The sequence below is a fragment of the Castanea sativa genome, chromosome 1 (genome assembly GCF_040712315.1).
Source record: "Castanea sativa cultivar Marrone di Chiusa Pesio chromosome 1, ASM4071231v1".
Taxonomy (NCBI): domain Eukaryota; kingdom Viridiplantae; phylum Streptophyta; class Magnoliopsida; order Fagales; family Fagaceae; genus Castanea; species Castanea sativa.
In genome coordinates, this window is record NC_134013.1 from 30,107,448 (window position 1) to 30,119,752 (window position 12,305).

General features: G+C 32.0%; 1 protein-coding gene across 2 annotated transcripts; it reads left to right on the plus strand.

The window, feature by feature from the left end:
• Positions 1-8,750: 8,750 nt before the first annotated feature.
• On the plus strand, positions 8,751-11,926 carry LOC142638657 (transcription factor CPC-like). 2 transcript variants are annotated; one of them, XM_075812714.1, is made up of 3 exons: positions 8,751-9,174; positions 9,341-9,431; positions 11,598-11,926. In XM_075812714.1, the coding sequence occupies exons 1-3, from the start codon at positions 9,123-9,125 to the stop codon at positions 11,719-11,721; spliced, it is 267 nt and encodes an 88-aa protein (XP_075668829.1). In that variant the 5' UTR covers positions 8,751-9,122; the 3' UTR covers positions 11,722-11,926. The 2 variants fall into 2 exon arrangements, with proteins under 2 accessions (XP_075668829.1, XP_075668838.1); XM_075812723.1 differs by having other exon boundaries at positions 8,819-9,174; positions 9,344-9,431.
• Positions 11,927-12,305: the final 379 nt, after the last annotated feature.

The following is a 12,305-nucleotide window of genomic DNA, read 5'->3' on the forward strand; positions in this document are numbered from 1 at the left end:
CCCGTGCTTCATAGCTCCTCTCTTTCTTCTTGTGCTCACCTCTCTTCTTGGTCTGGGTTTGGCTGTAGCACTGTGTTTGGGTTTTGGAAGTTGTGTGGTCTGGGATTATGGACTGGGATTTGTACTGGGCCTGAATCTCAGTCTGGCTTTGGCAGTAAGTCTGGCTGCTTGTTTCAGATCCTGGGTTCTTTCCTTTTAGTACAAGTACATGGCCAGCTATCTCAGGCACCTTTTGGCCCAATGAGTTTTCATGGCATTTTTGCTGACAGGTTTCGTTGCTGGGTTTGTAGCATTGCATTGAGGCCATGGCAATTGAGGCTCAAAAGGTTATTTACTTTGTGTAAGTTTTCTTGAGCTCTCTTGTGGGTTGCTTGGTCTTGAAATGCCATGAGTTGGGGGTCTTATATAGGCATGGGATTTAGTGGGATTCATCAATTTCTAATGTTATGTCAATCTTTGAATCCACTTTTGCATGATGGGCTTAAAAAAAGGCACTTATTCTGTCAGTACAAACTTGAAAATGTGGTCTGCTTTTTTTCTGATTCACCCACCGAATAAGTTCCAATTTTATTTTTAATGGTTAATGTCTATGTCCAAGTAGCTCTCCACCTTAAGTTTAGTCTTCCACTCGCGGAAAAAAATAAAATAAAATGTTAGATACAAAACTGTCACATAACAGTCTTTTTAAAATCACGTATAGAGAATCTAACCAAAAAATGGAATTTTAATTCGAGAAACCTCTACGTTCGACTTTATTTTTGAGTAAAAAATAAAGCAGAACCAAGAGGTTTCTCGAATTTAAGACAACTTTTTTTTTTTTTTTTTTGCTTTTAAAAGAAAAAAAAAAAAGGAATAGTCACTTTTCAATGACCACTAGATTGGATGGCATTTTCTCTTCCTATAAAAATAGATCTATTAAACAAGTGTATAACCTATGAATTTAAAAAGAAAGAAAAGAAAAGAAATATACGTACCATGGAGGCATGGACTCGTATTCAGCTAGATTTATCAATGGGCTGAGTTGGACGCGGCTATAGTTAATCATGGCCGCATGGACTAGTATAAGCTGGATCCAACCTAAAAGAAAATGACTTTTGTTAATGGGCTCATTTGGATATATGTCTGTAATTAATCATTGCCGGGCTAATATCGAGTCCATTTCCACACATACACAAAAACAAACCCACATATTGTCCATTTGCCGAAACAGATTTAGAAAACGCAACAGTAGTGTTAGTCTGTTATGAAGATTGGGACATGACCCAATAGGTTAATGAAGTTCCAAGCCCACCCCCACAAAAAATGGAAAGGTTAATGTAACTTCAAGCCCAACCCATAAAATCAAAACGAAAAAAAGTTGATGTAAGATCTCTAATTGCTGCAGTTGGCTGCCTTCTTTCAAAACAGATGAGTATCCTTTAAAGTATAGGATAATAATAATTTTATTATGGAGTTTCTAAAATTTTATCTAAAACTATTTTGAAATGAATGAATTCAATTTTGCTATATCCAAAGGGCCAAACTACGTGTATAAGAAAGTTTAACCATTGCCAAAATTTTGGTTCGGTTCGGTTTCGGTTTTTAATTTTTAAAAATCGAAAATTTTGGTTTTTAATTTTTAAAAACCGAAAATTTTGGTTTGGTTTCGGTTTTAGGTTTGAATACACCGAACTGCCGAAACCGAACCGAACATATTATAATATATTTTACATAAAATTTTTAATATAAAGTCTATATATATTTGCAATTTGGGCCTCTGTTAGTTATAATTAAAAAAAAAAGTGGGCCTCTAGTTTGTACACTAGTTGGGACTCCAACCCTTTCATTTTATTTTAAAACATTAGGCCCATTTGGGCATTTATATACATATATATATATATATATATATATATATATATATATATTTTTTTTTTTTGTGATCAGATCAGATCAAATCCGGCCTCTTCATTTTATGATTCTTTCTATTTAAATGTTGTTATTTAAAAGTTAAAATCCATTAGATTAACTAATTACGATTAAACTAAGTAAATTTCTATTAAACTAATTAAACTAAAACTAATTAAACTATAAAAATAAAAACTTGGAAAACCCTACCCAGCCACACTTTTCACTCTCCCTCTCACAGACGGTAACACACTCCACTCTCTAGTCCCTCTCTCTCATGGTCTCTGCCTATGCCACTATCTCCCCATAGTCCCTCTTGTTTGGATGGTTAGAAAATTTATCCAAAAAAGACTATCACGCTGCTTCAGTGCTTCTTCTCCGTTCTCTTCTTCTTTTTTTTCTTTTTTTTTTTGTTGCTACTTGCTTGATGCTTGGTGCTTGGTGTTTGGGTGGTGAGAAAATGTGGGAAAGTAAAGGAAAAAATATATATATATATATATATATATATTCTTATTTTGGTATTTTTTTTACTATATAAATGATTTTGAGTTTTTTTTTTTTTGTTTGCTTGGTGTTTAGGTGCTGAGAAAATGTGGGAAAGTAAAGAGAAGTAGGTTTTTGTTTTGTTTTGTTTTGTTTTTGTTTTTGTTTTATCTCTAATTTGTTTGGTTATAAGAAATTGGAAGCAACCAAAAATTAACCGAAGCGAACCAATTGAAAACCAGTCAGTTCGGTGTCAATGTTCCTCCCTTTTGGCTCGGTGTCGGTACCAAATTTGGTAAAACCAAAAATTTCAGTTCGGGGGAACAATCGCACTTCAAACCGACCAAACTGAATCGATTACACCTCTACTCCCCCCTCCCCTCCCCCAAGAAAAATTTTGGGCCCCTAGTCCATGTTAGTGATCTTTTCAAACTTACTTTGTTAGCTTAAAACCACATCTTTTAGGGCCAGATTGTAATAAAAAAAAAATGACATGTCAATTAGGGGAACGATAGAAAGTCTAACTTTAGGTAAGATAGAATAGAGGAAGATAATACATATTGTTGGGGAATCACAATTTGACTCCCTACAATCACTCTAAACTTAGGCCCAAATAGTGTGATGTCCAAAGTCATAAAAGATTTGAGTATGCCTTCCCCATCACTAATTGATTTTGAGGTGGAATGACATAATTCACGATTCAACAAATGGTATTAGAGCCAAGGTCATGGGTTCGAGTCACGAGAGTGTCATTGTGAGGGAGGGATTGTTAGGGGGACCACAATTTGACTCCCTACATATATGACTGACCTTAACTAATGTGTCGAGAACCCATAGTCGACCCAAACACTCTAGGACTAAGGTTTTGGTTGTTGTCATTGTTGTTGACCAAGTAAAGACTTTGTATACTTAATGGAGTTTAGAAAGACCAAAACCTCTCATCTTAGATAGTTTTGTAAACATGTAACTTCTTTTCACAATACATAAATGACTAAGTTTGGAATTAAAAATTTAACTTTTTAACAGACTAATGCACTAAGAGATACACACTTTTACATGCACACACACACATACACATATAGTTTTTTTATTTTTTTATTTTAATTATTGCAAATCAATATGATAGCTTAGCTTTGATCTCCTAAACTAAAAATTTTGGTTCCACCCCTAGCCATATAATCAATATTTGATCTAATATTGACTATCACAGTTTTGGCATTTATTTAAATTATTAATGATGTGGGAAAATTCAATTTTTTTTTTTTATTTCAAAATGGATGGATGGAATCTTAGTAACTCTATGATAGAATTACCCTAAGAATTATAATGGCATCATATTTTTGGTTTGAACTCCACTCCTTCCTCCCTCATTATCTACCTTGTTAGGGGCATATTTGATGTATTGGCTAATTCTTTGACAAAACACACTTTACTTGTAATTGGGTAAATCTAAGATGATTTTAAGACTTTAAGAAACATGTTGTTCAAGTCAAGTGTTAAAGCCATGCAAATCTGTCTAAGAAACAAGTGAAGAAGTGTTGTTCATTAAAACTCGACAGATATTTCCATAGAAGCCTATCTATCGAGGATTAATGTTGAGGCTCGACACAAGTTGTGTCTGTCGAGAATTACAAAATCAGAATTTTCAAATCTGATTACACACATATCCTTGAGTATTTGTGTAGGGTTTCCTTTCTCATAACCCTAAATATATATAAGGATTATTTGAAGAGCCATCTCTAGGTCTTTGAGTATCCATACATGCATATTGTAATCGAAGACAGAAATTGCTCTAGTTCATCTTTCTCTCTGTGAAAACTACTGCTTCTTTGTGCCAAGGGTTTTGTGACTAAGGAGCTTCTTGATCTTCATGTTGATAAATTGAAGAACTTTGCAACCAATATCTTTCTCAAGTTGGTGTGTTAGTCATGTATTGGGACCTGTGCATCATTGGTTAGTTAGGTACTGAGATTAGTGCATTGAAAGGAGAGATTGCCACTACAATACAAGACCAATTGAGTATTGGGGTAAGTGTTCAGCTGTTGGTTGGTATTAGGTACTAGGATTTCTTTTACTTATAACTGCTTGTTTTGATAATAGTGGATTCTTGGAAGTGATGACCTTAAATTCACCCGATGGGGTTTTGCCTCGGAAGTTTTTTCCATTTGTAAACAAATCGCAGTGTCAAATTTATTTTCAGTTGCATTTAGTTTAATTGGTGATTTGTTTGTGCTCTAACATGCTATTGCATGTTAAATTAACTTAATTAATTAACTTGGATAATTAATTAATTAATTTGCCAAAGGGGTTAATACATTTTTGGCCTATCATACTTATTAACAAAAAAGAAAAAAAGAAAAAAGAAAGATGTATAGAATTTTAGAAACTACTTGATGGGATTACCCTAACAATTCTAGAGAGAGTAATAGACAAAGATTCGTTACAACATGAGACAACTAGCTATAAGACAAGGAAAAATAACCACGAGGAGAGAGTAATGGACAACAGTTTGATGCAACTTGCAAGCTACAAATAATGTGATAGTTAAATAATTAGCCACCATAGATTGCAAGTTTTACGTACCTCTTAAAAACAAAAGGAAGGAGACTTATGGTTGAGGTGTGTCGACCGTCCCAAAAGTACTAGTGCTAATTAAGCAATGATAATCTTCTATTATGAGACTTGATATATTAAGTCTAGTCACGAACATTTCACAATTTATTTTTCACAACATTAATGCTATAGGCACTAAAATTATGCATAGATAATTGAGTAATGCTACATACACAAAAAATTTGATAATTTTGTCTTAATTGGTGAGTTGGCAAGCTTTCACTAGTTCTCATCTTGGACCACCATTGACATCACTTTTTTACATGTTATTAACAATCTATTACATTCTCAAAAAAAGAAAAGAAAAGAAAAAGAATTACCACCTCAACATGTGTCAAATTTTTTATATCTCTAGACTTTCTCTTGAGTATTTCACACACTCTAACAAGCCCTCACAAACTCTCACAAGCGTTCAACGCTACAAAAGCAACATGTGTAAAATATTTTGTGTATTTTTGGGTGTCTATAATAATACTTTTTTCACAACTATTGAAGTTCCATGCCTTTTGTTAGTGTACAATAAAAGTGTGTGTATATATATATATATCAATGATGGATTAATATGAAGGAAAATATTAGAGATACAAATTTTTTTACAATTTGTTGATATAGTGAGTAAATAATTATTGGTAAATAAAAAAGTGATAATATTAGTGAGCCTAAATAAGAACCAATAAGAAGTTAGCCACAACAACAATATTTTGTAAAAATGTTGTAAAATAATTGGTAGATGTTATTCTAATATTTAATATTGCAATAATCAAAACATACCGCTTTTAAGATACTTTTCAAAGATACTACCATAAGTTAGTTATAAGTTAGTTGTGCAAAAGTCTGTAAATTTTTTATCTCTCTGGCATTGCTTGGTCATTAAAGGTATACCGGAAAAACTAGTTGTAAACTTCTGGTCAATGAAGCGAGCTAGGGAGGTTTAGAGTTCTATAGGCCATACATATGGCATCATATGTGGTAATGAACTTCATGTCAAGGCCTTTAGCTACATGGTTATTGGTATAATCCTCTTCTTAGGCTCACTTTCTGTGGAAGAATTTATTTATCATACACGTAAAAACAAGAGGAAATTTCAAAATGCTATAAAATTATAAATTTCGAGACCAATCTGTTCACGAAAGTGCCATAAGTACCATATTAATCCATATACGACACAGTAATGTCCAAAACTATCTGATTATAAATGTATGAAAGTTAAAATTGCATTAAGAAGGGTCTAAAACATGACAAAAATAGGCCTGGCATATAGGCAAAAATTTATGTCCAGTCCAAGCATGTAAAGACAAAATGATGTGTGGTAGCTAGACACATCTATAATGTTCGAAAGATTCATATGCATCTTTGGTTAGGCAAGTGGTTGTGTACAAGGCAACAACCTTGAGGTGCTACCCTGCGATCATAAATTCCTGTTTTTACAGTCGTGAATATTTGGCAAAATAATGAAATATACTTGTCACCTAGCTAGTTAAAAAGGCTTGACTATATTTTTATATATAACTGAAAAGTGAAAACTTTTGTTTGATTTTTAGGGTATTGGTATAAATTAAAAGTGTCTTTTTCAACTGGATATATAGTTGGTTGATCAATTTAAGAAAAGATAAATAAAATATGAACATCGAGACCTTTCTAACATCTTATCTTTTATTAAAGGATGGAATAGGATCCATCACGTTATCTTCTGTATATATTAAAACCAAGGAATTCGGATCAATACGTCTTCAGAAGTTATGATGATATTTGAATGGAATTTATGAAGTGACTTTGTGTTAGAATTTTATTCCCTCTCTTTTATATATGTGCTTGTTTGTTTTTCAAAAAACTGAAAAGCAATGTCTTTCTAAAAAAAATATATTGTATAAATATTATCAAAACCTCCTATTTCCACAACAGTTTTTCCAGAATATTACATTCTCAATAGAAAAAAAAAAAAAAAAAAACACTAATGATAGTATCTTTTTATTTTCTTTTCGCCCCTTCCTCTCTTCATACACTGATAATTGAGTATCCTCGATTGGCATAAATAGATCATTGAGACATTTTTTTTAACTCAAATCAATCACTTTTAATTAAACCCCAATATATATACGGAATTTGAGGCCTCTTTTCCCATTTCGTCAAAAAAATAGAAATTAAGTTTTCATTTAGGGTTTTTTTTTTTTTTAATGAAAGTTTTTTGTTCATATAGTTACTTGGAATTATAAGAAATATTAATAGATTTTTATGCGAACCAAACAACGTAATATGTTTTTGGCTTATTTTCCGGGTTGCAACCAAACACCAAAAAAAAAAAAAAATGATTAGATTTTCCAAGAAGTTTTTTTCTTTAATAAATGATTTATTTTCGAATTCGCGTTATTCATAGGAACAAACAAAGTATAAGAGACAAAATAGGAGTAAACTCAAACCATGTGTTTCAAATAATTGTATTTGTAATTAAGTCACATTGAACATCTATTCTAAAATGCTAAAACTAGTATCAATTTAATAATTTTAAAGCTACTACCAATTGTAAGTTATAGAAAGTATATATATAAACAAATGTGACAATTGTAGTTGGTGACACATCCGCAATGTAATAAATACATTTCTTAAAAATTATTTTATTTTGTATTTTTAATATTGACACATAAATTTGTAAGACTTATGTAGTAAATTGTGTGACAACAACAACGTTATTCTTATCTTTTTTTTTTTTTTTTACGTTTTTTATTAAAAAATTCTATAGTATACAATTTTTTATATATAGATATATATATATATATATATATATATATATATATATAGATATATATATACCATACTTACTGAATCTTTTTTTTGTTTTTTCATACTTACTGAATCTAAATTGTTAACATGGGTTATTGCTTTATCTTATAATAATGATAATAATAATAATAATAATAGATGAATGATTAAGATTAAGTAGATATGGTACATATTTATTAAAAATTTATTGCAGTGTCTAACTACCTAATATGATAAAAACAACAAATACTATAGATACTTATTATTCAATCATAGCAAGAATGGCATCAAAAGCTCAATAGCTAAAATGCTTATAAGATACTCTCCTTGGAATCACTCTTCTCAAACACAATCCAAGATTATCTAGCATCTATACACTTAAATTTGAAGTCAGCAATAACTTCTTTGTCATTATGTCATATAATAAATGATTCTATGCAGCTTAGTAAACCTTAATCTGATGAAGTGTAGGCAAACATCTTAGAATTACAATTTATTCTAAATATTTTACCACAAATATTCTCCTATGTAGTTGACGGTAAGTGGTGGAAAAAAAAAAGGTTATGGTTTATGGAAAAATGATACACAATCAATCATATTATGCTAATATTATGCTACATAAGATAGTTGTTGCAAAATATATAAAATAGGTTTTGGTCTTAAAATTAATAAATGAGGTATAAGCCTTTGAGTTGTGGCTAAGTTACGTACAATAACTTGCTAGCTAGTTGATGTGTTCGATTAGACCTTAGCTAGGTCCTATGTCAAAATTGGTAAGGTTTACCTGTATATTGAAAGTGTAGGGGGTGATCAGTACTCAGTAGGGATTGATCTTAAGTCCTTGGCTATATATCAAGAAGAGAAAATGCTTATTGCTTGGCTTGGCTTCAGCATTGAGTTTCTAATATATATCTAATCTAAAACTCTGTTAGAAGTGGATGTGTCAGATATGGAATGACAATAACTACAAGTCAACTCATGATATATGTCTGTTCGGTCGCACCAGTCATTCCATGCAGGCATTGCAAACGTTGCTACCCTCACCATTACAAGTACTATTCATATCCATTCTCCACATATTAATTCTTGCAGCTTATCCTAGAGATTACCACTCTCTCTCTCTCTTTCTCTCAAGTCAATTTTTTCTCCTTTTAATCTTGTCGTTTGAAGTTGTTGTTCTTTGACCCTCAAGGTCTATCTTCTTAACTTATTTTGTGAAGTATTATCCCCAAAAGAAAAGCCCACCCTCTCTCTAACACATAATATCTTTAAGCTCTTTGTATCTTCTGGCATAACTATTTGATTCTTTTTCTTCTTGTTAACTACTTGAACAAGTGTTTGGCTGTGTGTGCTTACGCGCACACTTTTGAGTGATTTCAGAACTAATGGACAAACGTCCTCGGAAACAAGCTAAGACCAGGAGCTCCAAGTCAGAAGGTATATATTTTCTAGTTCAAAACTTCGTGGCCTCCCACTTCAGTTTTGGTTTTTAAGGAAGCACATAAATTGTTTGATTTCTATAATTTTTGAAAAACTTGAAAAACCAATAACCTTGAATATTCAATACATATGTTAAACATCTTTGAATTCTTGTATGTGACAGCAGAAGTGAGCAGTATTGAGTGGGATTTCATAAAGATGACTGAACAAGAAGAGGATCTCATCTGTAGGATGTACAGACTTGTTGGAGACAGGTAAACAAATTGTGTTCCCATTGTTCACGTTGCTTCTTACCAATTTCAGCATTCTGTTATGCTAAGGATTTAGGTTCCAGTTTCTCAGAAAAAAAGAAAAAGAAAAAGGATTTAAGTTTCATTGTCAGAAAAAAGATTATATATGGTTGCACTAAATTAGATCGGCATGTATATATGCTTAATCTCTCTCTTGTGTATGTTTGTTTATCAAAAAAGAAAAAAAAGAAGAAGTTAATTTGTGGCCATTCATTTTGCTCACTGTTCCCATACACTATAGAGGAGACCAAGAAACTCAATAGGCGTGTCGTGGGCATAATGATTTTGGACTCTTTAGAGGTTAGGAGCCCATTGGGGTCCATAGCAGTGTAATTTTTAAAATTAGAAGATGAAAAAGAAAAGAAAAGAGAGAGAGAGAGAAAGAGAGAGAGAGAGAGAGAGGTATGGCGAGAGAGCTGAAGTTGAAGCATATGTTAATGAAATGAAATTGGTAAGAGAATAATTGCGCGAAAGCACGCTTTTCGGCATCATCATGTGACTGAAGAATAGGACAGAAAGTTATCATTAATGTGAAACTCTAATGAACGCGCTGTACTGCTTGGCAGTGACTTTATTTACTTTTATATTTTGGACATCACAATCACCAAACTTAATATTAGTTAAATTGCTTCAACCATTAAATATGACTATACGTAGTGCTCATTCTATATATTTATTTTAATGAAAGAGTACAGAACTTTTTGAGCATCTTATTATTTTTTGAGTTTGTGTAGTACATTCTCGTTCTACAGATAGTAGCTAATACTTATTAGAAAGGAATACCTCCTGTTATGTTTGTTTGGTTGGAGGTGAAGAGTTGGGAAAATGGAGAATTGGGAAGGGAAAATAGAGGAAAATGTATTTTCTTTTTTTTTGGTTGGAAAGAGGGGAGAGGATTAGAAATGACAAGTGGTAGTAGATTTTAATCTTCACATTTTATTTAGTTAATGAATAATGTGACAGTTTCTCATTAAAAACAAAAAGTGATTTCAATTAAAAAAGTAGTAAGCCAAATCTTTGAAAATGTAGTGGATGGAGTTTTCACCTAAACTTACTATTTTTTTTTTCTTTCTAAATTAAAAAGAGAAAAGATAAGAAAAAATGATAATGAGATGATAAATACAAAATTATCCATATTTCCATTTTTTTCTACTTTTAATTAATAGCAAGAGCACAAATAGTGTTTTCAATTTTCCTAACATTTTCTATTTTTCCACTTTTTTACCCTAATGAAACAAACAAAATTAGGATGACCCATATTACTGATTAAAGGTTTCAAATTCTTATAAAAAAAAAAAAAAAATCCTTAGGGTTATCTTGGTCATTTACCTACTGACTATATATATTGTCACTGCTTCATGACATAAGCTTGTCCTAGCTACCTCGACCGAAAGAATGTTGATCCATTTTTTTTTTACTGTGTCAATTTGACGCAGTAAAAAAGAAATGGATCAACATTCTTTCTTTATGGAATCCATTCATAATGCATTAATCGAGATAAGACATATATTTCTTTTTTACTGCGTCAAATTGACGCAATAAAAAAGAAATGGATTTGACGCAGTAAAAAAGAAATGGATCAACATTCTTTCTTTATGGAATCCATTCATAATGCATTAATCGAGATAAGACATATAAGTATATAACAACATAGCCGTGGTACCCTACATCTCCATGCACTTATACAAACTATTCCCTTGTTGCAATTAATGTATGTGGATAGAATCTCTTATGTCCTCTGACCCGTTGCAACTTAATAAGATGCCGTATTTTTTGGGGAGCTAAAACGTAGGTACACCCACCCTGCTAACTAGCCATTGTTATCTTCTCCTTCTTCTTTTTTAATTTCTATTTTTATTCTAACGCACTGCATCAAGAACTTATGTTTTGCTGGGTTTAGTTAATAACTCTGGGAGATTCATACAGACGAACAGAGTTTATAAGATGTATGATTATTCATTATTGATTAGAATCATTAAAAAATGGTTTAGATGTAGTCTGTGTATTTTTTTTTTAAGTACCATAAAATATACTGTGTATAATTGTATTTTTGTCAACTTTCAATAAATAAGCTTTCAACAAAAAATGAATCCAACTGCATAATTTATTAAGGTAAAAAATTTTGAGCAGGTGGGATTTGATAGCAGGTCGGCTTCCAGGGCGAAAACCAGAAGAAATAGAGAGGTTTTGGATAATGAGACATGGTGAGGTATTTGCAGAGAAAAGAAACAAGCATAGGACCAAGAATTCATAATGCTTCTAGTCCTCCGTTCATTTGATCCCGACAGGTTTAGCGGAATTTCTTTTCTTGAGTTGGAATTCTTCTTGTATATAAAGTTTGTTTTGTTTGCTTATCCTCTCTTTTTATTTTCTCTCTTTTGTTCTTTGTCTTTCGAGTTTTCATTGGCTTTTTAGTTTCATGAACAATATCTCCTATTACAGCGGATTCTCTATCTCTATCTCTATCCTTGCCTATATATGGGCTATATTGCCTATTGATCTCTGCAAACGATTCAATTTTGAGGTCACATGACATCCCCCCTCTCTCACCCCACCGGATAATACTTTGATAGTTCCGGAGCATTGTTCTAGATTCTCACAAGAAGATAAAACCTACCCTTTTCTGAGTGTCTGTGCTCCGAGACTATCTAGATATTGCCCCACCTTACCACCAAAAAAGAAAAAAGAAAAAAAAAAAGAAAAAGAAAAAGAGAGAGAGAGAAGCACACACATACACAAAAGATCTTGTTGAATGCAAAAAGCCGGCTACCTAAATACTCAAACGGAATGGTGTGACAAATTTGACTCAACATTTTGGGTTGGTTTTTTGTGACTTGA